Source organism: Castor canadensis, chromosome 8 (assembly GCF_047511655.1).
Source record: "Castor canadensis chromosome 8, mCasCan1.hap1v2, whole genome shotgun sequence".
Taxonomy (NCBI): domain Eukaryota; kingdom Metazoa; phylum Chordata; class Mammalia; order Rodentia; family Castoridae; genus Castor; species Castor canadensis.
The window spans coordinates 6,909,473-6,933,686 of NC_133393.1; the positions used below are offsets into that span (position 1 = coordinate 6,909,473).

The 24,214-nt window shown below is 38.4% G+C and overlaps 1 protein-coding gene across 9 annotated transcripts in view; it reads left to right on the forward strand.

Annotated features, from left to right (window-relative positions):
- The window catches only part of Pkhd1 (PKHD1 ciliary IPT domain containing fibrocystin/polyductin), a 468,594-nt gene that overhangs the window by 328,964 nt on the left and 115,416 nt on the right, over positions 1–24,214 (forward strand). For all 9 annotated transcript variants that reach the window (XR_012450616.1, XR_012450617.1, XR_012450618.1 and 6 more), the window contains 3 exons: positions 2,409–3,284; positions 3,888–4,056; positions 6,585–6,742. Coding sequence is in view for 6 of the 9 variants with exons in the window: in XM_074081972.1 (XP_073938073.1) it covers positions 2,409–3,284; positions 3,888–4,056; positions 6,585–6,742 (1,203 nt within the window). In the remaining 3 variants the exon portion in view is untranslated. The remainder of the gene's footprint in view (positions 1–2,408; positions 3,285–3,887; positions 4,057–6,584; positions 6,743–24,214) is intronic.

The window sequence follows — 24,214 nt, forward strand, 5'->3', positions numbered from 1 at the left end:
ATCCTTGCTACTTGGAAGGCAGAGATTAGGACGATTGCCTTTCGAAGCCAGCCACAAGCAAACAGTTCATGAGATCCTGTCTCAAAAATACTGAACACAAAACAGAGTTGGTTAAGTGGATCAAATGATAGAGTACCTGTCTAGCAAGCATGAAACTCTGAGTTCAAACCTCAGTGTCACCAGAAAGAAAAGAAAGAAAAATTGATTTGTTAACATTATCTAAAGACTTGACATTTTTCATATTTCACCAGTTTTTCCACTGTCCTTTTCTGTTCCAGAATACAATCCAGGTTTTCATGCTTCATTGAGAGCCTTTGATTTTCTAAATAGCATATACCAGGGTTTAGATGGGGTGGGATCAATCAGGTGTAGGTCAGAGATGCCACATGTGGGTATTGAGTGACTAGGGATGAGAAGCAGGCCAGAACAGTCCCCTCTTTTTATTGACTCTCCTTCTGAACAGTAACATCTAGATAGATACTTTTTCAGAATTATGATTTCAGAAGAAAAGGTAGTAAAGTAGTGAATAAAAGCACTTCTTAATATTTCATTTAATGCTCCAGATGTTTTAGGTATTTACTATTGATTAATCTTCAGTCATTGGTTAATAGACATGTAAGTTAAAAGATCTTGAAGAATTCAAAACTATGAATTATTGCCATGTAAGTATAAGACATTAAAAATCTAATTAAAATAATACTGATACAATGCATTGACCAAGAGTCTAGAACTGAGTGCATAAATTCTTGCTATTGGCAAGAATTGTTTGTTACCAGATACACAGCTTTCAGACGCTTTATCATTGTGAATATTTCTATGATATCTACCAGTGCCTCTTCAATCAGAGTCCACTGAGAAACAGCTGTGCTGGGGTCCCGCTGTGTGCTCACAAGGGGAGGTGCATGGCCTTTCACTTTGTCCTCACAGTGATTTCAAGGGCTCTGGTTTCTCATCTGTGAAAAGGCAGTGGAGAAGAGGAAAGCTTAGGCTGGGTTACCTTGAATTTATAATTTCTAAAACATAGTCACACTGAAACTTCAAATGCATAGCTTCCTCTGTTTTTTTTAATGAGAGAAATAACTTTGTATTTGACCTTTGTCAGTACTTCAAAAAAACCAAAACAAAAGAAAGAAATAAAGACCCAAGTTGTGTCCCAGCCGGCAAAAGAGACAGGACTAATCGTACAGGTTCACTAATTACATGAACCCAGTGCAGAATCGCTCTCTTTACCGTGTCATCTTCCACTTTGTTAGCATCCTGTGTGGGGGTAATTGTACAGCTGCTCATCATATGAATGATTCCTAGCTTGTTAGTCAACCCTTTTCTGCCTCAGTTTCCTTATCAGCAAAAGGGAAACAAAAATTATATCTATGTCATAAGATTTTTTTTGTGAAAATTATATATATGTGTAAATATCTATTATCTGAATTAGAACAGAGCCCACCATGTAATGTGAGTTATATGAGTTAGTCTAGTTATTAATTCATATTAATTATTACCTCATATTAATTCACCTGTGATCATGTTATTATCTGTTTTACCAAGATCATATACACTGATTTATTAATAGTCATTATATATTAAATTTTATATTATTGTAACAATATCTACTTAAGACAGTACAAATAAAGTTCTCAATGATACTAAATAATTCACTATCCTTTCCTGATATAAAATATGTAGAAAATTTTATTATAAAAACAAACCAGGAATATGGCATGGCTAGAATAAAAATACAGAAAAGGTGTCACCTGGTCTTTGAAATGATTTTCAAAATATGTTACAGCTTTCAGCATGTATAACATATTATGCTTCTGGACATCAATTGGGCAGAACCAAAGTTTTCTTAAGAAATGTTTGCAGTGGCTTATAGAGTTGTCCATTTTATTCATTCATGCCATTTCTTTGTGGAGATGCCTATGGCCTTTTTTGGGCAGTACTTGACTTTGAACTCAGGGCCTCATGCAGGCTAGGGAAGCACTTTACCACTTGAGTCATACCTTTAACTCATGGCTATGGCCTTTCATATGTGTTACGAGACAGAGAGGAGATACACTTGACTTCGTGATGAGTTGACACCAATCCATATTCCCTTCATTCTTACCCTGGTCCTTGACCCAGCAGACAAAAGCTCAAACTCTGCAATCAAGCTGTGCCCAATTCCAAGGTTCCTCTCTTTTTCTACTTTCCTTCCATCTTTTCTCATCCTACATTACCCTCTTAAGGTCACACATAAAAACCTTTTAGGAATTAATGTGGTATTTCCAGTGGCTCATAGTTTGTTGTTTGTTGCTGGTGCTGACTATGAACTACTACATTTTGATTAAGAATCTGCCTAGTCCGGTGCCTTCAAGTAGAGTGTTTTGTGTTTTGTGCATTTCAACTGATGACCTGCATTTTATTTGTAGGTGTTCTTCATCTTCTTAATGTGGAAATTCAGCATTTTGGGTCACCACGGTACTCATCCATTGAATTCTCTAAGGTGTCAGCGGAATCCTGGATAATATCTTCTAGTTTGCACCAAAGCTGTGGAGGGGGCATTCACGCATTGGACAGTCATGGAATCACTCTAAAGGACAATATAGTGTTTGACACAGCTGGCCACGGCATTGATTTGGAGGGTGAGGCCTACTCCCTCACTAATAACCTCGTAGTTCTGATGACACAGCCAGCGTGGTCTGCCACTTGGGTGGCAGGAATCAAAGTGAACAGAGCAATGGATGTCATCCTCCATGGCAATGTTGCAGCAGGATCCGAGCGAATTGGCTTTCACATACGAGGCCATGGGTGCTCCTCGAAAGTGCTTTGGTCTGACAATGTAGCACATTCAAGCCTTCATGGTCTTCATCTCTATAAGGAAAGTGGGCCTGATGGCTGTACAGGTGTCTCTGGCTTCCTGTCTTTCAAGAACTTTGACTATGGTGCCATGGTACAGGTAGAGAATAGTGTGGTGATAGAGAATGTCACTCTGGTAGACAATGCTGTTGGTCTTTTGGCTGTCGTGTGTGTGTCCTCTGCTCCACTAAACCCCATCAAAAACATGCAGATTGTGCTTAGGAGTTCAGTCATTGTGGCCACCAGCTCCTCTTTTGACTGCATTCAGGACAGAATGAAGCCTCACTCAGCCAACTTGACATCAGCAGATCGAGCACCTTCCAACCCAAAAGGAGGCCGAGCTGGTATTCTATGGCCTGTATTCACTTCAGAACCAAATCGGTGGCCTCAGGAGCCATGGCACAAAGTTAGGAATGGCCGTTTAATTTCAGGAATCATGAAACTTCAAGGTAAGATGGTGAGGTTTATGGAAGCAATGTAGTTTCATAGTCAATGCATGGAATTTTCCATAGCGTTCTGAAATTACGTGAGTAATTTCCTAGTGCTTACTGTTGAGTTGACAACCTGATGTCACTGGTGACCACAGTGGTGTTCATAATGACAGAGTATGATTCCCTGTAAAAGTTGATGCTTTATATTTGCAGGAGAGAGTCCGTAGCAATTACTGAACTTGATTTTGTGACAACTCTCTTAGGTAGGTTTTATTTTTCCTGTTATACAGTGAAGATAGAGAGATGCACTAATTGTGCCTCATCTGGTTACTTAGTAGTCGGTTGCTCAAGTTTTACCATAATTCTTGCAGTTCCTCTTATCAGCTTGTATTTGTATTCTTTTGCTCTCTCCTGATTCACTTAGACTATCTGGCAGTTGGTTTGTTTTTCCATTCATGAATGGATTCTGATGAATCTTTTGATTTATGTAAACTCCACTGGTTACTTTGGATGGCTTAAACTAACTCATGCACATACATTATTATAAGAACTTTTTTTTGTATAATCTATATTTGTTTTGGTGGTTTACATGGCATAATCTTATGTTTTTTAAAATTTCAGATGTCACCTTTTCTAGTTTTGTGAAAAGCTGCTATAGGGATGACTTAGATATCTGCATTCTGCCCAGTGCAGAGAGTGCTGGAATCATGCACCCAATACTAGCAGAGAGGACCAGGATGCTAAAAGTGAAGGACAAGAACAAGTTCTACTTTCCTCCCTTATACCCCAGGTACCTCTTTTTGTATTGAAAATAAGCCATATTTCTGAAGGATTTGGCCATTCTTCAAACCTCTAATATTTCAAATCATCAAAAAAACAGAAATAAGTCCTTGTGGACTAGGCTAGTACAGTAATTTAAGGGCCCCAATTCTTTCTACCTCCTGCATTCAAATATGTGATATTTCAAATATCTCTCACAAAGAGGCAGATGCTCTTTTTCTCCCCATTAAGTCTGTACACAGCCATCTGAATTTCTTTGGCTAAGAAAAGGAACAAAGGTGACAGGGTGAAAGACTCATTTTATTGTTTTATTTCTTTGTCTTAACTAGAGAGACATTGGGGGTGATAATTTCAAAATCACTGGAAATGGATCAACTCTAATTCTTCACTGTTTGATAAAGTGTAGGATCAGTGGTCTTCAGAAGGAGGCATGGAACTGGGTGTTTGTGGCTCACATAATTCCAGCTACTCAGGAGGGAGACATTAGGAGTATTCAAAGCCAGCTGGGTCAAACAGCTCCCGAGACCCTTTCATGAAAATAACCAGCACAAAAAGTGGTTGGCAGAGTGGCTCAAGCAGTGGAGCATCTGCTTAGCAAGTATAAGATCCTGAGTTCAAACCCCAGGACCATCAAATAAAGGAGGCTTGGGAGCCTTTGCTCAGGATGATGAACAGATGGAAGGTGATTATGTCTACTGCCAAGAATCTTTGAACTGAATAATGAAGCGTTGACCAGATGTGTCAGCATTCAACCAGGTGTAGCTACTGTTCTTGAATATATGATATAGCAACAGGTTTTTTTTTTTTAGGGAAACAAAAATAAGGTAAGAAATCTTTTTGTGTTAAGAGGGGATTGGGGCTGGGTGCAATAGCTACTCTGGAGGTGGAAGCTGGGAAGATCACAGTTTCAGGAAAGCCCAGGCAAAATGTTGCGAGATCTCCATCTCAACCAATAAAAATAGGACATGGTGGCATATGCCTGCCATCCCAGCTAAGTGGGAAGCATAAGTAAGAGGAGTGCAGCCCAGACCAACCTGGACATAAACGTGAGACCCTATGTGAAAAATGACCAAAGCAAGAAAGGCTGGGAATGTGTCTCAAGTGCCAGAGTATCTGCCTAGTAAGCATAATGTACTGAGTTCAAACAGTACCACCAAGAAGAAAAAGAAGAATAAAGGGAAGGATTAGGAGAAGGAGGAGGTGGAGAATTGGGAAAATAAGGAGCAGAAAGAATGGATTATGTTTACTTTCCTCCAACACTGGGGAAAACTCCTTTAGTTGGAAAAAAAGCATTTAAAGAAACCACCCTAATGAGAAAGTTTGTGTTTGGCTTAACACTGGCCTCCTTTTGGTGCCCATTCCTGACCATTGTAGATCCCTAACTGCAGTTAGCCATACAATTTATGTCGTTCTGTCATTTTTCAGTCTACTGTCAAATTTGCTTCTGGCCATGTCTTACCAATGGGTTGAAATAGTTGCAAAGCTACATGTCCTAGGCAGTTTGTGTTCCTCTACCAAAATACCACAGACCAGATAATTTATAAAGAACAGAACTTTACTTCTTACAGTTTTGAGTCTGGGCAGTGAAAGATCAGGACATTGGCATGACTTGTGCCCTGCAAGAGCTGTGTCTGCTCCATTCTTCTGAGGGAGCGATATTGCGTTATCACATGGACAGAAGGACTAAGAGCAAGCACTTCCTTCCTTTCACATTTCAGACCTTTTGTAAGGATGCAGATCTCATTCATGAGGACCCTACCCTCTATACCTCATGACGTAGTGTAGTCACCTCCCTAAGGCCCTGCCTTCTAGTACTGTTGCTTTGGGATTAAGTTTTAGCATGAATATTAGAGGAGTACCATCATTCAAATCATGGTACTACATGACAGTAGTGTGCCATTCTTTGTATCTTAACACACAATATATGGTTGGCATTGAATGAATATTTAGCAGTATTACCAATGATACCTAACACTACTGGATGAGGGGACATAAAATGAAATCTCTGTAATTTGATGTAACTATCTACCTACTACTTGATTATAAATATCCCACTTGACTGAATCCTAAAAGTTCAGGGGCCATGTCTGTCTATATCACCACTATATTCTCCAACTTTCCAGTGGAAGGTTTTCAACAGATACTTGTTAAATAGTTATTTTTAGTTATTTTTACTTTGTTTGTTTATAGCTTAAATATAACTGATATTCAGAGTGGTAGTACTAAAATTCTACAAAGCTCCAAAGTTCCATAAAGAAATTATCATATTGTGTTCAGAAGACATTAGAGTTAGGTACATGTTACTGTACCTTGCTTCTTAGAAAATCAGAAACCTACATCTAGATTATACATCCAGATGTACAGTTAATATAAATTGGTTAATAAAATTGTCTTTCTTCTTGATCATAAAACTGGAAATAATATTTTCTATAGAGTTTTACTTCATATCTATGTAACACCTTATTAACAAAAAAATGCTGTTGAATTTATTTTACACTGCCTATCATGAAATAAGAGAATTGATTTCTTTCTTTATAGGAAAGATTTAGAAAGAGTGATCTGCCCTGAATCAGATTGTGAAAATCCAAGAAAATATCTCTTCAAGGACCTGGATGGGAGAGCCCTGGGTTTGCCTCCACCTGTTTCTGTGTTCCCTAAAATAGAGGCAGAATGGACTGAGTCCTTCTTCAACACAGGTCAGTTGTATTTGAACAGAATGCCTGTAGTAGAGACAGTGTGCCTGTGGAGGCACTGGTTTGCCTGTGTTGTCTAGTGGGAACAAAATACATTGGACAAGAACTGAGTATTGGGTTGGACTCCAAGTTGCATGTATTACAAGGAATGCTGAGTCATTAAGAGGAATGGGGACATTACTGCTGCAACCTCTGTGTACTGCCTATGTCTATGTCCAAGGGACAGATTACAGGTGCCTAGTTTTTGCACAGGGGGAAAAACAATCCTCTTACCAGTTTGGTCATCTGGGTCTGAGGCAGCACTTGTGCTGCCATGGAACTAGCCCACGTGACTTCTGAGCCCAAAGGCTCTCGGTCTACAGAGGATGGAGAATAGGTGTTGTGAGGTTTCTCTTCCTTTTCTCCAGTGGTCTCTCAAACTGCTGTGCTCAAAACTCCTTCTTCCACTTTTATGAATACACAGTCAAACACCCTTTGCATATCAATTTTTGTAGCTGGTTTCCTGGAGCTATCACTGTCTCTCTACTGATAGTGAGATTGAATTCCCCTTTGGGTTCAAGTAGAACCTACTTCCAGCAAATATAAAGAGTTTTTCTGCATTCTCTCTGCTTCATTGGTCAATTTATTTCAGATTTCTCTGCTGGTCTCTCATTCTTTTCAAGTCCTAAACATGTGATCATTCTAGGACTGTGTCTTCAAGACCTTTCTCCTTTCCCTGATTTTTATCCACATAAACAAGATTAAAATACCATTCAATGCCAGTTACTTCCAATTTATGTCATCGTCTCAGACTTGACTCTGAACCTTGGTCTAGACTATCGAGGTGAGTCAATTGGGAAATTCAATGGGCATCTCAGACTAAACATGCCCCAAATCAATTCTCTGAATTTTCCCTGCTTCAGTAATTGGTGCATTCATTCATGAGGTTAAGGAAGGGAGGATTTATTCTTCTTTCCCCTAACTTGAGCTTTCAGACTTCTCATTCCATCCACTACCACTTCTCTAGAGCAACCATCATCAGCTCCCACCGGTGAGAGAATAACTTCCTCATTGATCTTCTTTCTTCCATTTCTGTGTTCTATAGTCTACTCTTCAGACAATACCAGAGTGATTTTTTTTTTTTTTTTTTTTAGCTTTCCAGTGGCTTTTCATTCGCTTGGAATGAAATCCAAAGTACCAGCCTAAAAGATGTGTAGTATTTGGCTCCTGCCTGCTTTCTCTAATCTCTTGCAACTCTTATTTTAACTTATCACATTCTTCTCATCTTTCCTTAATGTGAAAAGCTACCACAGTGCCTTTGTACTACTTCCTCTGCCCGTTCTTGATTTACTGTTTGTCCCTTTAGAACGCAAACTTGGTGATGGCTAGAATTTTGTCCAGCTCTTTGACGTAGATTTAGGATAATGTTCAATAAATTGCAAATGACTGGATTATAGATAATCAAGAAGAATATTAATGAAGTTTGTCCTAAACTATTCAAGAACATGAAGAAAGAATTAAGGCTTTCAGATCATTAGTTTAGGGATTTCTCTCTAATATGGAAGCCTGAAATGCAGACAATTATAGGTATTTTGTTTTGAGACAGGCTTTCATTTTGCAGCCCAGGCTGGCCTCGAACTCACAATCCACCTGCTTCAGCTCCTGAGTGCTAGAATTGCAAGCGTATACCACCAGGTCTGGTTTAGGTAACTTTATTTCTATTTTTCTTCCACTTGAAGAAAAATTCTTCAATTACTTGCTGCAATGTAGAATTTGGCATTCAGAACTTGCTCTACATATAATTCCTTTAATTACCATAAAATTTACATTTGGGCAGTCAGACATTTTGTATTCATCTTACAATTTTTCACATGTTGAAAATGTATCTCTGCAATAGAGTAACGATCTGTGGGGACTGCAGCATAGGTTTTATTTTATTTATTTATTTATTTATTTTTCATTTTTCTTTTATTATTCATATGTGCATACAAGGCTTGGTTCATTTCTCCCCCCTGCCCCCACCCCCTCCCTTACCACCCACTCTGCCCCCTCCCTTTTCCCCCCACCCCCTCAATACCCCGCAGAAACTATTTTGCCCTTATCTCTAATTTTGTTGTAGAGAGAGTATAAGCAATAATAGGAAGGAACAAGGGTTTTTGCTGGTTGAGATAAGGATAGCTATACAGGGCATTGACTAACATTGATTTCCTGTGCGTGGGTGTTACCTTCTAGGTTAATTCTTTTTGATCTAACCTTTTCTCTAGTACCTGTTCCCCTTTTCCTATTGGCCTCAGTTGCTTTAAGGTATCTGCAGCATAGGTTTTAAAGTCATGCCGAGTGCACAGACATGCTGAGTAATATTCACCTTGATATGTTGGTTACATTTGTTGAATATAACCAGCAAATACGTTTTTGCACAGAGGAATGAAATTCACAGACCAATATATAGTGAGAAAAAATGAAAAGGTTAAGCAACTGCAATTCCATTTACCCTTTGATTACTCAGACTGTTTTCTATGGTAAGATTTTCTATTGGTTTTGAGAATTATCACAGATGTTTATGCTATGGGAAACCATCTTCATATTTTAAAATAAGTCCACAAGTAATTGTGAGGTTTTTTGGTAAGGCTCACATTTTTAGGAATTAATAGTGAGGGAAATGTGTCCCACAGTGTTTAATGACAATTGCACATCTTTGTAATAGAAAAGAAAAAGGACAGAAGTTCACATTTTAGTTTGGGTCAACCCAGAGGCACACGCTGATACAAAGCTTAGAATCCAAGTAGCTTGTGTGTGGGCGGATCCCAGAAAACACCAACAGGGAAGTGAGACTGGGAAAGAAATAAAGTCTGTGAAGGATGGGTTTTCAAGGTTACCACGGTGGATGCTTGAGTCCAGCTCTGATGGAACTCTAGGAGACCATGAACCAAGTGATCACAACAGAGCCCTGGGGAATTATTCATACATTGTATCCCTGCTCACCGTGGGCTGGGATGTGCTTCAGGGTACAGTAACTCTCTAGCCCTTTGGTTTTCCTTAACCACAGGTTAAATGTATTCTTTCCTGAGGTTTATCAGGCATAGCATTGAAAATATCTGCTGCAAAGAGGATTCTACAATGTCAATCAAATGCTCCATTTTTAAATCCTGAAAGAATCATTTTGATGAACTTTGCAGTGGTCGCTTACCATGTGGCATAATGCATTGTCCAGGTGAAAAATGTGCTCCTGTCAGTGGTTGCAGTACTGCTCTATTTGATTTTTCAAGCTCTCTGCCTTGCTTGTGAACATCATTCAGTGGTAAAACTCTGGAGGTTAATAAAATGTTGCATAAAATTCACCCTCCATTTGTGGACAAGCAGGCACATGTTTATGAATGGCCGAGTGGATATATGAAGGTGTAATAACTGACTGTCTAAATTCTTCATGTTCAAAGCTTTATAAAATTTTAAATGAGGTTGTTATAGGTGCTGGTTGCAAGGATTCCCACAGTGGAATCTCCTGTTTACTACACCAAAAACACAATCCATTTCCTCTGGCTAAGAAGGAGATAGCACACAGTAAATGGTGATTTCTGGTACTCACAGGACTACAGTGTTTCCCTTTGACTTTTAAAGTATGAGCAAGTTCCTCCCTCCCTAACTGAAGACCTTTTTCTTTTTAAAACCATTCTCTCTTAGCTATTTTCTAGTTCCTGCTCACAATGAGAAAAATACAGATTTAACCTTAGGAGAATTAATATCTATTTATGTATTATAATGATCTTCCATAAACCAGCAAAAGCATGGGGACCGCTTGAACCAAATTTCATGTCATCATGCTTGACACACTCTCGTGTCCTTATTGTGTTAACAATTCTCCCACGCATTTTGGAGTCTATGGCCTTTGAGGTTTATTTTTAATTTGGAACATGACAGATTTTATTTGCACATGTACGTTCACATGAAAATACCTGCTCAATCATACATCCACAGTTTCCAGCACTTTGTCAAGTACTCTGGCATCAGGAGCAAAAACCATCCATGTGGATCAGTGAGTGGAGCATTGTGCCAGTGGGTTTTGCTATCTGTGTGATGCTGTGATGCAGGGGAAAAGCGAGCTGTTAATTTTTTATACTTATCTGTAAGTTTGTGTTTGCAGCCAACTTTGCAAAATGCATGGCCAAAGAGTGTAAAGCAGCTAATCCCAAGCAGGCGATCCTCTGAGAACTACTAACATTTTATTCCTAGAAGGGGTTTCCTTTGATTATGGAGGCATCTGATGATCATAAAATACAAAATCATTTAGGAAAAACAAAGTCTTGATATTAATACCCCACTTAGGTAGGATATTGACAACAGGGCTTCACAGAATGGCTTGTCATTCATTTCCTGCCTATCCCTGACTAAAAATGGCAACATCAACTCACAGAAAAGTTCACACATGTGGAAGACCAGTGCTGTGGAGAGGGGACTGAAAGAAATCAGAATTTGAGTTTTGAAAGAATTTTACAGTTTCTCAGCCATACCAGAGAAAGTAAGAGGGAGGTAAAATGCAAACTGGCTTTACTCAAGCACCTGTTGCAGGCTAAGTGCTAAATTTAGCATTCTTCCTTCTCAGCAAATGTGTTGCCCATCCCCTGTCTATCAGCATCTTTGTAAGCATGGAAACTATAAGAGTGAAAAAGGCAGCATCCCTGTTTTAATCAAAACTACGTTCAAGTAGAAAGATGTGCATAATCAAATGATGAGGACAAAGAAAATTTTAAAAGTGTTTGGGGCTAAAGAGGTAGCCCCACTTGAAAGTGTGTGTGTCATACAACTATACCCAACTTATTTTTGACAAAGTTGCTAAAAATATACGATGGAGAAAAGACAGCCTCTTAAACAAAATCTTTGGGAAAACTCGTAAGCAGTCTGCAAAAAACTGAAACTAGATCCATGTTTATTACCCTGTACTAGTATTAACTCAAAATGGATCAAGGACCTTAATATCAGACCTGAAACTCTAAAGTTGCTACAGGAAAGAGTAGGAAACACTTTGGAAGTAATAGGTATAGGCAAGAACTTCCTCAATAGAACCCCAGCAACTAAGAGATAGCCTAGATAAGTGAGACTTCATAAAACTAAAAAGCTTCTGCTCAACAAAAGAAATGGTCTCTAAACTGAAGAGATCACCCACAGAGTGGGAGAAAATATTTGCCAGCTATACATCAGACAAAGGACTGACAACCAGAATGTACAGGGAACTCAAAAAACTAAACTCTTCCAAAATTAATGAACTAATAAAGAAATGGGCAAGTGAACAAAATAGAACTTTCTCAAAAGAAGAAATTCAAATGGCCAAAAAACACATGAAAAAATGCTCACCATCTCTAGCCATAAAGGAAATGCAAATCAAAACCACACTAAGAGTCCACCTCACCCCTGTTAGAATAGCCATCATCAGCAACACCACCAACAACAGGTGTTGGCGAGGATGCGGGGAAAAAGGAACCCTCTTACACTGCTGGTGGGAATGCAAGCTGATGCAACCACTCTGGAAAAAAATTTGGAGGTTTCTTAAAAATCTAAACATTGATCTACCATTTGATCCAGCAATCCCACTCTTGGGGATATACCCAAAAGACTGTGACATGGGTTACTCCAGAGGCACCTGCACACCCATGTTTATTGCCGCACTATTGACAATAGCCAAGTTATGGAAACAGCCAAGATGCCCCACTACTGATGAATGGATTAAGAAAATGTGGTATTTATACACAATGGAATTTTATGCAGCCATGAAGAAGAATGAAATGTTATCATTCGCTGGTAAATGGATGGAATTGGAAAACATCATCCTGAGCGAGGTTAGCCAGGCTCAGAACACCAAAATTCATATGTTCTCCCTCATATGTGGACATTAGATCAAGGGCAAATATAGCAAGGGGATTGGACTTTGGTCACATGATAAAGCGAGAGCACACAAGGGAGGTATGAGGATAGATAAGAAATCCAAAAAAACATAATAGCATTTGATGTCCTCAATGCAAAGGAACTAATGCAGAAACTTTAAAGTGACAGAGGCCAATATGAGAAGGGGACCAGGAACTAGAGAAAAGGTTAGTTTGAGAAGAAATCAACTTAGAATGTAACACATATGTACAGGAAAGCAATGCGAGGAATCTCCCTGTATAGCTATCTTTATCTCAACTAGCAAAAACCCTTGGTCCTTTCTATTATTGCTTATACTCTCTCTTCAACAAAATTAGAGATAAGGACAAAACAGTTCTGCGTGGAAGCGAGGGGGTATGGGGGAAGAAGGAGGGAGCGTGGGGAAAAGGAGGGGACAGGGGGATGGGGGAAGAAATGACCCAAACGTATGCACATATGAATAAAAAAAAATGAAAAAAAAAGTGTGTGTGTGTGTGTGTGTGTGTCTGTGTGTGTGCCTACATGCATGTGTGTATGTGTTGCATGTAAGTGTGTACCTTGTGTTTGTTGTGTGCAGGGAAGTTATTATTTGAAGTTAAGTTATATTTCAAATAAGATCTGAATGAGCAGGTCTGAGCAGAGGGAGGGGACTGTTTGGGAGGGGGACAAGCCACAGCCGGAGTTCTTTGACAAGAATGGACTCAGCATGTGTGAAGGGTGAGTAGAAAGGAGACCAATGAGTGGCAGGTGGATTGCAATGAGATCAGAGGAGACAGGTTAAGAAGTTTGAATTTTGATTGACAAAATGAGTAAAGTATGATGCTTTGATATGCAAGGTGAAATAGTTACTGCCATCAAGAAAATTAGCATATGTATTATGTCAAACAGTCACTCCCCCTTTTTTGTAACAAGATCGCCTAAAATCTATCTGTTTAGTAAAAATACAAACTGCAATACACTACAAGGAGCTATACTGTAATCCCTTGTTGTACATTAGTTCCCTAGTCTCATTCACCCTGCAAGGCTGCAAACTTGTGTCCTTTGAGCTGAATCTCCTTGTTTCCTTCTCCTTCTATCCCCTACTCCTAGTGGCCACCATTTTTTTTTCTCTCTTCCTGTGGATTAGGTTAGAGGGCTGAGAAGGGTGGTGATGGGAGTATATCAATTTTCTGACAAGGTCCTCCTAACTGCCCTGGGGTGACTGCGTGGTGGATGGGAGTGGCTGGGAACAGGCAGCATGGTCAGGAAGTCATCCAGGCTGAGATAATAGAAGCATCAAGAGGTGCTGTCCCATGGGTATACCACTGGCCTGTGTTAGCTCACAAACTTTTGGTGATTGGCCTACAAAGAGATAATCACAGAAATTTGCTATTTTGAAATTTAGTAATTTGAAGAAAAGTAATTTATGTCTATTGAGTCTGATAAATAAAATTTGTGCCTTATATTTTGTTTTTTAAAAAATATTTCCGTTACTTTATTTTATTTATTTATTTATCTTTCATGTTTATTCATATGTGCATACATTGTTTGGGCCATTTCTCCCCCTTACCCCACTGTCACCTCCCTCTCTCCCCCATACCCCTCACTTTCAGGCAGAACCTGTTTTGCCCTTATCTCTAATTTTGTTGAAGAGAGAATATAAACTATAATAAGAAAGACAAAGCGTTTTTGCTAGTTGAGATGATAGCTATACAGGGAGATTGCTAGCATTGCTTCCATGTATAAATGTGTTACATTCTAAGTTGATTCATCTCTAACTGACCTTTTCTCTAGTTCCTGATCCCTTTTCATATTGACCTCTGTTTCTTTAAAGTCTCTGTATTAGTTCCTCTTCAGTGAGGGCCTCAAATACTATCATGTGTTTTGGTTTCTTACTTATCCCCATACTTCCGGTGTGTGCTCTCTCCTTGTCATGTGACCCAAGTCCAACCACATTGCTGTATGTGCCCTAGATCTAAAGTCTGCATATGACGGAGAACATGCAATTTTTGGTCTTCTGAGCCTGGCTGACCTCCCTCAGAATGATGTTCTCCAGTTTACTTGCGAACGATGAGATTTCATTCTTCTTCATTGTGCCTTATATTTTGAGTGTATAATTTGTATGATAAATAACTTTGTATTTTTAAAAGCATGGGTCTTCATTAGGCAGAAAATTTTAAAATAAGCAAAACAGAACAAAAACCTTACATTCCCCTACCAATATTTCTTCATGTGGTCAGGACAGTGGTTACCAAGGCTGGCTTATCATCAGAACCACCATTAAGAGCACTGAACATTGATTTGAATGTAGGAGGATTTTGAGTCAGTAGGTATGAAGTCCAGGCTTTTGTGTTTAACACACACTACATATGAGTGCACACACGTGTGTACATACAAGATAATCATCTGCAAGTGATTCTGTCTTGTAAGGTTTGGGAATCACTGCTATAAGAAGCATATGCTCCCTTTGAAATAAATAAAACAAGATGTTAAGAAGACAATGTATTTAATTTAAAAACTGGGAAGTTTCAATTTCTCATGAATAATCAAGAATATTTGGTCTCTGTACCAAATACAACAGACGTAAATATACTTGCTCATATATACACTGAATGTATGTTTGAAAGTAAAAAGAACATTTAAAACATACAGGAGTACTTACAGTCTAAACCTCTGAATACAAGTATATGTTAAGCCTTTAATTTTGAATGTGTATCATCTAGTATTGAAATAAGTTGAATGAACTCCAAATGACACTTTCTTAATACTTCACTGTATAAAAATGGGGTTGGCATTATGTTTATTTTTAAAATTCCACACTGAATCATTATATTTGAAAGCTAAATTTCTGGTAAGCTTTTCCCACACTTTCCTGGACTTTATTCCCAGCACATTAGTGTGGTCTGACCAAGATATCTGACCAAATCCACCTCCAGGGAAGGTGAGAGTTTCCTGCTCTTTACGGTGAGTGGCTAAGACACATTTTCAAATTGTGTTACTTCTTGAATGTTTCTTAAGAAAGAAAGTTATAAACCATTGTGGAGATGTTAAAAACGACCAGCCTCAGATCAAAAATGAAAGATTAGCTTGATAAAAAAGAAAATAAAGTTGGCATTTGACTGTCAGCCCAAGAGTGATGAAGTGGTTTCAAGTAACTGGGAGTCTGTGTTCCATGCTTCACAGGCAGAATGTGGCCAGCATTTTCTCAACTCTTGGTTGAAATGTGTCATTTCTTTAAGCTTTTTAGGCTTCCTGTTCCTCCCATTTGTCCTCAGAGTGACAGCAAGACGGTATTATAAAATGAGAGCATGGAGAGTGAGGGAGGAAATGAGAGGGCAGAATGGAGAGAGGAAGCGGTTGTTAGAAAATTTGTCTGCCAATATCTGTGCTTGCAAAGGTCTTTTTCTTCTAGCTAGAGGGGAAATACCATTCTCTTTTCCCAAGCAATTATAAGCCCCAAAGATTGAAACTTGGTATATAGCTCTTTAATCTCAGCAGATATTTATGGTTAAACATTAGAGTTTTAGGATTCCAGATGTCAGGGTATTAAAATATAAAGGCACAGTGGAGTCTCAAAAAATATTAGACTCTTTGGGATATGTGCTGCAAGGGATTTTTATCCCAAGCAGAGGGGGATAAGGCTTCTAACAGTATTTGTAAGACCCAAAGAACAACTTTCCTCCTCCTTATTTTCTCATTGGTGTCCAGCCTACGAACTGCGTAATAATATCTAATTGCTTTTTGGAGTTGTCCATGCTGTAGGTTGAAATGACTTTCATGTGTGACTTGTAAAGGATGAGGTGAAACGCCTGAGATCCATGGGGACCATTTTCTTTACCTCTCCTCAATTTAGACATTTTAATGCTGTCATTGTCTTGCTCTTCAAATTTTGCACTAAGAGCAACCTCAATTAATGCTTAAGTATTCAGTGTGTTCCTGGCTCTTTGCAAGGCTTTTTAGATGAGTTACCGCATTTAATGGAATGGTCATGATCTCGCTATGAGCTATGTGTTTCTACTGCCTCCTTTTGCAGAGCTAGAAACTGGTTGGCAAGCATTAGGTAATAGGTCCAAGTTCCATAGATAATTAGCAAAAGCTTCAGGACTAAACTGTGTTCTTAAGACTATGCTGCACTGTACCCAATACAACCATCCAGTTTGTCTTCCTTCTTTCTCTACATTCTTCTATATCATCTTTTTTAGATCTATCAGTCTTCTCATAAACACAGAAAGTCCAGAAAAAGCAAGCTGAGATTGTTCGAATATTACAGCATTTATCCACTTAAATTAGCAATAATAATAGTGACCACTTGTTTGGTACATTCCATCTACCAGTCATTGTGCTTAGTAGTTTATAAACACTCTCATTTGTCCTGACAGCAAAGTTAATGTACTGCAAAGATTGTTATTCCCTTTAAGCATTTGAGGAAACAGGGTTTTAGAGAAGCTAACTAATTTTTCATGGTCCCACACAGCTAGAATGCACAGAATCAAAATTTAAATTTATATTTGTCTGACTCCAAAGCCTGGGCTTATAACCATCTCTAGATAATTACCATGTGGTCTTACTCATCTGGTGCAACTCAGTATAGAACTGTGTTTTTAGCTAAATAATTCACATATTTTCTCTTTACTTGGAAGCAAATAGATTTTTAAATTTTAAAAAGTAACTATCAATTACTTGAATATTTTGAAAGGCAATATAATATCAACGACAAAAATTTCACTTAGTTTTTCTTCTTCATATGTGTAATACAAATGTATATTTGTATGTGGCCATTTCTCTATGTGCAAAGTAACTGGACTATATTACAACCAAGAAAAAGCAAAATTTGACCATGCTAACCATTGGAGGCTGTGTGACACCTGATAGCTTGGTTGTGAGATCAAAATTTTACTGTGGCAATTTTTATATTACTTTTCCCTTTTTTCCTTAATGAGTCAATGTATGTTTATTTTTCAACTTAAATGTTTATGGAGTACTCAGTGAGAGTAAGTTGTTATGCTCTGTTAGGGTATCCAAAAGGAGATGTCAAGGTAGGTAAGAGACAGTTCTTGCCCTCCAACATGGGGGAAGGATGTGAGACCATGAGATGTAAGAATGGAATTGAATAAAGTCAGAACAAAGTACACTGGGAAGCTCACATATAGCTAGGGTTGTAGACAAAGGCATTAGGAAGAAAGTGGTATCTTTGGCAAGACGGGGCCTATGGATAAAGATTTAGAAGGCACAGATGAAGAGGCAAGCAGTGTCACTGTGTTGAGAAGCAGCAGACACAGGTCTGTATGTTGTATGGGGCAGCATGACTTCTGCGTTAGGAGTCACCTGCTGGCTTTCACATGCCATGTGGATCTCTGCTGCTTGACGATGCTCTTTTTACCCATCTCTAGACTCCATTACCACTCTTCTCATTCTCTGCTGTCATCTCTGCACCATCCTGACTTCACACCAGACCATGAGCACCTGGAAGGCAAACATTTTCAATTTTCAGTACAATCTCTGGAATATAATGATGTTCAGCAAATGATTATCGACTAGGTGAACAAATGAGTGAAAAAGTCTAGAATTCAAGGTTGAAATGCCAGTTAACTGTCCACAGAGTGCCTTGTATTGATTTAATTAATACACAATTTCTTTTAGCATTCTCAAAGAGTATTGCCTCATTCACTAAACTCAGAGATTATGAAAAAAAATGGTCCATGGTCAAATCAATTTTGAAAACTTTATTCCCATTTGGAGATTCACTGTATATATTAAAATAATACAAATTCTAGGTTCCGAAACTAAATTAAAATACTGTTTAATTTTGTGATAGCCAGTATTTCTCAAGCTTTTTCACTGTAGAATAGTTACATATACATTAGCATGTCTTGGAATTAATGTACTTCAGAACAAATTTTAGGAAATATTGCCTCATATTAATCTATTAGTCTGCAGAAATATTAGCCAGTTGGAAAGAAATGGTAAGATTACAGCATCTTTGATTTAGATGCTTCCTTAAAGGTCATTCAGTTCCATTCCCCATTCAATGCATCTATCTTTAATCTTCTTAGGAAGTGGCAGCTCAATTACTTATAAGGTATATATTTTGAATATTTTTAATTGTTAGGTTCTTCATTCCATGACTTTGACCCAGTGACTCAGTTTGCTTTCTAGTGTGGCAGAATATAAGTCTAGTTCTTTCCATATGCCTTTTGCCTACTTAAAGATAGTAACACAGTGATTTTATAAATATTCTAATAAGCCTCTTTCAAGCATAGAAATTCTAAATCCTGACTGTTTATCCACATAAAACAGATTATTATTATTAATTTGTCATTTTGCCAATAAGATAGGCAATAATTAAAAAGTGTGATAATTCCCAGTGTTGGGGAAAGTGTGGGTAACACTTCTTAAACCTTGGCATCTGACAACTATTTAAAGGCCTACATTTCTGTCTCAACAACTCCACTTTTAAGAAATTATCCTAAAGAATTTTGTAGAATGAATAAGTGAAACAATAAAGCATATGCAATGAAAAAAAAAAAGATCCACCCCTCTCACCCTTTTTCTATCCCAACCTTCATCACTACTGCTTAGAGGGAAAAACTCTGGAAGTTGCCTTTTTAAAAAAGTCATGTGCATGTATTATTTATTATTTTAATAAGAATTCATTTATAAATATTCCTCATCCTAGCAGCCAGTCTTTGTACCGTGGAATTAAGGATTCCCCGTGAGACTCAATTTCAATTTGCTTAGCTCCCTCACAGGAGACATCTCAATAAAGATTGAAGGTAAGTTCCTGAAAGGAATTGCCTTGGAGAAAGGGAAGTACAGCTACTTGTTTATGTGGCTATGAATAATAATCTCTTCTCTTTTGGGTTGGTAGATTCACCTTTTCTTGAACATCATCCTCTTAGAAACTAGCATCTTCATCCTAGGATATGTTCTGTTTTTCTGCTTAAACATGTTAGGGATAAAGGAACAGATTTTAAGTTTTATGACTTTATAGACAGAATGCATATTAAAAACCTTAGCCCTGGAATGGGATATGCACCCAATGACTCTTAGGATTAGACTAGTCCATTCCCATTACTGCCATCTTTTATCATGGCTCTGTTTGGAATGATAACTTGAACATTTGAGTTTTTTACCTTGATTGGTTCTTGTACTAGTTTTCTATTTCTGCTCCTACAAACTATCAATCCTTTAGTGATTTGAGACAGCATTTACGTGTTGTCTCACAGTTCAGTGGATTAGAAGTATGGTGGACTTGCCTGATCTCAATTCTCCCATAACTGAAATTATGCTTCCCTTCTTGAAGTCTCTGGGTGTGAATCCACTACCAGTTTTAATCAGGTTCTTGGGCAGATTCAGTCCCATGTAGTTGTAGGACTAATGGATCCATTTCCTTGTTCAGTGGAGGCTGAGATTCATGCTTAGCTTCTAGGGCTGCCTGTACTCCTTGACTTGGGGTTCCCTTCATCATAAAAACATGTAATAGCAAATTGTACTTTAAATTTCTCTTGCTTTCTCTTCTACGTCTCTCTGAGTCTATCCAGATAAAGTTCTCTGCTTCTAAATGCCCTTAGTCAAGGATAATCTGCCCACTTGAAGATCTATGACTGTAAACTGGGAGTGGTGCACAAATGTATTCCCTACACTAATGAGGATAGGCAAAAGATGATGAATTTGAAATCAACCTGGGCTGCACAGTGAGATGCTGCTTCAGAAAAACTTATGACTGTGGTCACATCTGAAAAGTCCCTTTGCCATAGTCACATATTATGCTTAGGGCATAAACATCTTGGGAGGGGTGTATGCCACAGTTCTTTGTAAAATGTTAATTTTAGTTTTGCAAAGTAAAATAACAAGGAATAAGAAATTAGAATGTTTAAGCTATTTCTGCAAGATTTTTCTCTCTTGGGAAATAAGTTAAACCTTGTTTACCTTGTTCCAGAGGTAGGGTGGGAATATGGAGGATTCTACGTCCACTCTGCAGGGTAGACACCAGGTTTTGGTGGAAAAATTCGCAGTGCACCATGGTTGTCCTTGAAATGATTACCTAACATTATGAATCTTACCTTGACTTTTGTCTTATTTTTGTCATAAGTTGAAGCAAGAAAACATTTTGCTTTGATATGCATTCGAAATTTGTATTTAGTGATTTGCATTTTAAATATGATTGTTTACTAGGAATCATCATTGATTTAATTATTCACTGTGGTATTGATTCACAATGCGACCGATGTTTGCCTCATCCACCAGTTGTCCCTGAGTTAGTGAAATCAGAATTTAGTCATTAGGAACTTCTGGATGTCCAGAAAATGATGCTGCTTGATGACACAGATGTGAACTTCTAAAATAAAGGAAAGAAGCTCACTTTGGATCTCTCAGACACGTCTATGGCCCATCCAAATAGCTTGGTATGAGCTTGCAAAAGCTTAGATGAGGGAGCACTGCATTTCACAGCAATTAATTCTGCAAAGGAAGCAGTCTGTTTAAAGATGCCTGCAGCACTCACTAAAATGGGGGCTGTTTTTCAAGGCCACCAGAACTACATTTGGTTAAGGCTGGCTCATCAACAAAACAACAATGCTAAAATATGGCCTCCTGGGTTTTGCAAAAGCAGGCACTATGAATTATGCTCACCTGCTAGAACTGGGTGAAGACTATAATTGTTTAGCCCCCAGCACAACCCTGCAAGGGTTAAAATGACAGAGATATTACTTTGTGATGGCTAAAATTGTTGATTTGAAGCTCTGGGCAATACACAGACTGTTATTTACCGGACTTGGTCGATTTACTTCTTAATGCAATAATGACCTGTGAAATGAAACGTGAGCTAGACAATTGTTCCTCATTGTTTCCAGTAAAACATACTTTCATACCCCATTAAACCACCATTAATGCCATATGAAAGAGAGTCATGCACAAGCACCCGATGGTCTCTTTCTTTCTCTCTTTCTTGGACTTTCTTGCTGCCATACTTTTTTTTCTTATTTATATATTTTCTTTTCTTCCGTTTCTCCCAAAGAAATATGGATGTAATGGGAGTATGTGGCAAAAATTCCTTTGAAGAACACCCTGAGTTGCATCTCTTCCAAACCAAGGACAAGGTTTCAATTGCTGAGCACGCATGTGGCTCTCAATTTTCCTTGGACATGAAAATAGCAACAGAAACAGAAAAGTTTCTCAAACAAGGAGCAATTGTTTAGTCCTGCCTAAAAAAGATCCAGATGCCTGTTCCAGATGTGTGGGTGCACATCCTCCCATACTGGTGTTCTGAATATCCACCAATGGGGAAGCCAGTGATGTCCCCTGTCTGGAGAGGGTCCTTTCCTAGCAGGAACACATGGAGGGCCAAAGAAGTCCTGTTTTCCACCAGCCTGACTAGTTTTGAACTGCTTCTTCTTATTCCTGGAACTATGCTTGTGTTTCTGAAAAGGTCCCAACCAAGAAGAATGTTGTCCATGTGACACTTGTAGTACTTTTTTCTACTCTGTTCCTCCATACAATACCACAACTGCAGATGATCTTAATTTTCTTTTCTAGCTGCATGATTAGAGCTTGTGTGTGTATGTATGTGTGCTCTATTTGCTTTGCTCCCTTTTGGTGAACATTGTCACTATGTCATTCTAATTTCTGTCCCTGCAGGCACATTGCCTTGTCTTTTTCTTTAGTCAAATGTTCCTCAGCCTTCTTCCCATTTGCACACTTGTGATTATATTTACAGCTCACCTGAATAATGCAGGATATCTCCCATCTCAAGATACCTAACTTAATCACATCCACCAAATCCTTTTCTGCCATTTAAGGTAGCATCCTTAGGTAGTGATGAATACTTCAGGAGTCCTTACTCATATTAACATACACAGCGATTCCAGGATATGAAGATTAAACATTTTAACCTTGTGTTAAATTAAATATTAAAGGAATTTCCCCCCCTACTTTTTCTTCTTGAGAGAGATAAAGAAGAGGAAAGAAAATATCTCATATCAAATGACTGCACACACACATACACCATCATAAATTACATCTTACTATCAATTGCTTTTTCATCAGGCTTTGTTTAACTCCCAGTTTTGGAGGTAGGTCTGTCACTCCTTTTTAAAAATTCTCAGCAATTAATTTTCCAACTTCATTCAAAATTATTCCACTTAACCTGAATTGTTCTTCTAGTAGTTTCAAGGGTATCCACTCTGGCATCTGTCCATAGGATAGTGCCTGACAATTAGAGCGGCCAGATTCCTCACATTCCACCCCCCAAACAGGGTCATTCATCCTGGGGAATGAATGGTGCCTGAGGTTGAACACTGACAAGGGTTTTCTCTGTTTGTGGCAAAAGCTATGTAGACCCACCATATGAACTCACTTTCAATCTGTTGTAAAATGGGACTCATCACCTCACTCCTTCCTTGATGCTTCCTGGAGAAAACACACCCGCATTTCTTATGTTACAGTTGGTGTTATGTAGGTCTCAAGAGCAAAATGACCCCTTTAAGATCATATAACCTCCCAGACCAGACTTTTACCCTTGATCTTAACCAAATGGCTGAGTAATGATTCAGACCAGATTTTTAGTTCCTTTTTCAAACCACTACTACTCCCACCTTGTATTAGGGTACCTTTTTAATAAAAAGATAATTTAAAAAGAAATCAGTAATTAGTGAAGTAAATAAATGATTAATGGTTCATTTAAAATGAGTTTCAGTTTATTTATTTTAAAGAAAAACCAAATGAGTAATCTTTTACAATTCAGAATGTGCCCATTCCTGTGGGTGTTTCAGCTTGCAAGAGAGTCTCAGAGGCGTGTTCCTCAGGGGACACCGTCTTCACTCTCAGAGGAAGTGCAGCTTCCCCTCTCGTGACCCTGGGACCTACTGGTGACATCATTCACTCATGTTACATTTTGCTTAGCATGGTTAGTGATATCAGAATATAGTGGTGACCCCTTTCCCTGCCCGAGTAGATTCTAAACCTCTTAGAGGGTAAAAAGAATTTGTGATGCTAATTTTAGTTTAATTTAATCAATATGTATCAATTCTCTATTACAATGTAATAAAAGTTATTATATCACTGTAGTTCCCATTTACTGACTGCTTCTTACTTGTCAAACACTGTTATGTGCTTTGAATAGCTTTGTGATAATTTAGAAAGTAAATCTCATTTTCATCAGTTCTAAATGTGATGAAACTGAGGTTGGCAGAGTTTAGGGACTTTGCTTTAGATTACCTATTAAGTGGTAAAGCAGGATCTGTGTCCTATTTTCCTCCCCACCTTATCTCTCTCTCTCTCTCTTTCATTGCTGGAGATCGAACCCAGGTCCTCATTAATGCCAGGCAAGCACTTTACCACTAAGCGGTAGCCTACATCCTTTAAAAAGTTATTTTAAAGATAGGGGTGGTGGTGCGTGCCTGTAATTCCAGCAACAAGAGAGGTGGAAGTAGGAGTACACAGCCAGAAGCCAGCCACAGGTTGAAACATAAGACACTATTTGAAAAATACCTCAAGCAAGAAAAGGAATCAAGTGGTAGAGAACTTGGCTAGCAAGTACAATGCTCTGAGTTCAAACTCTAGTACCACCAAAAAAAAAGTCTTTTGAGACTGAATCTCACTAAGTTGCCCAGGTTGGCCTGGAACTTG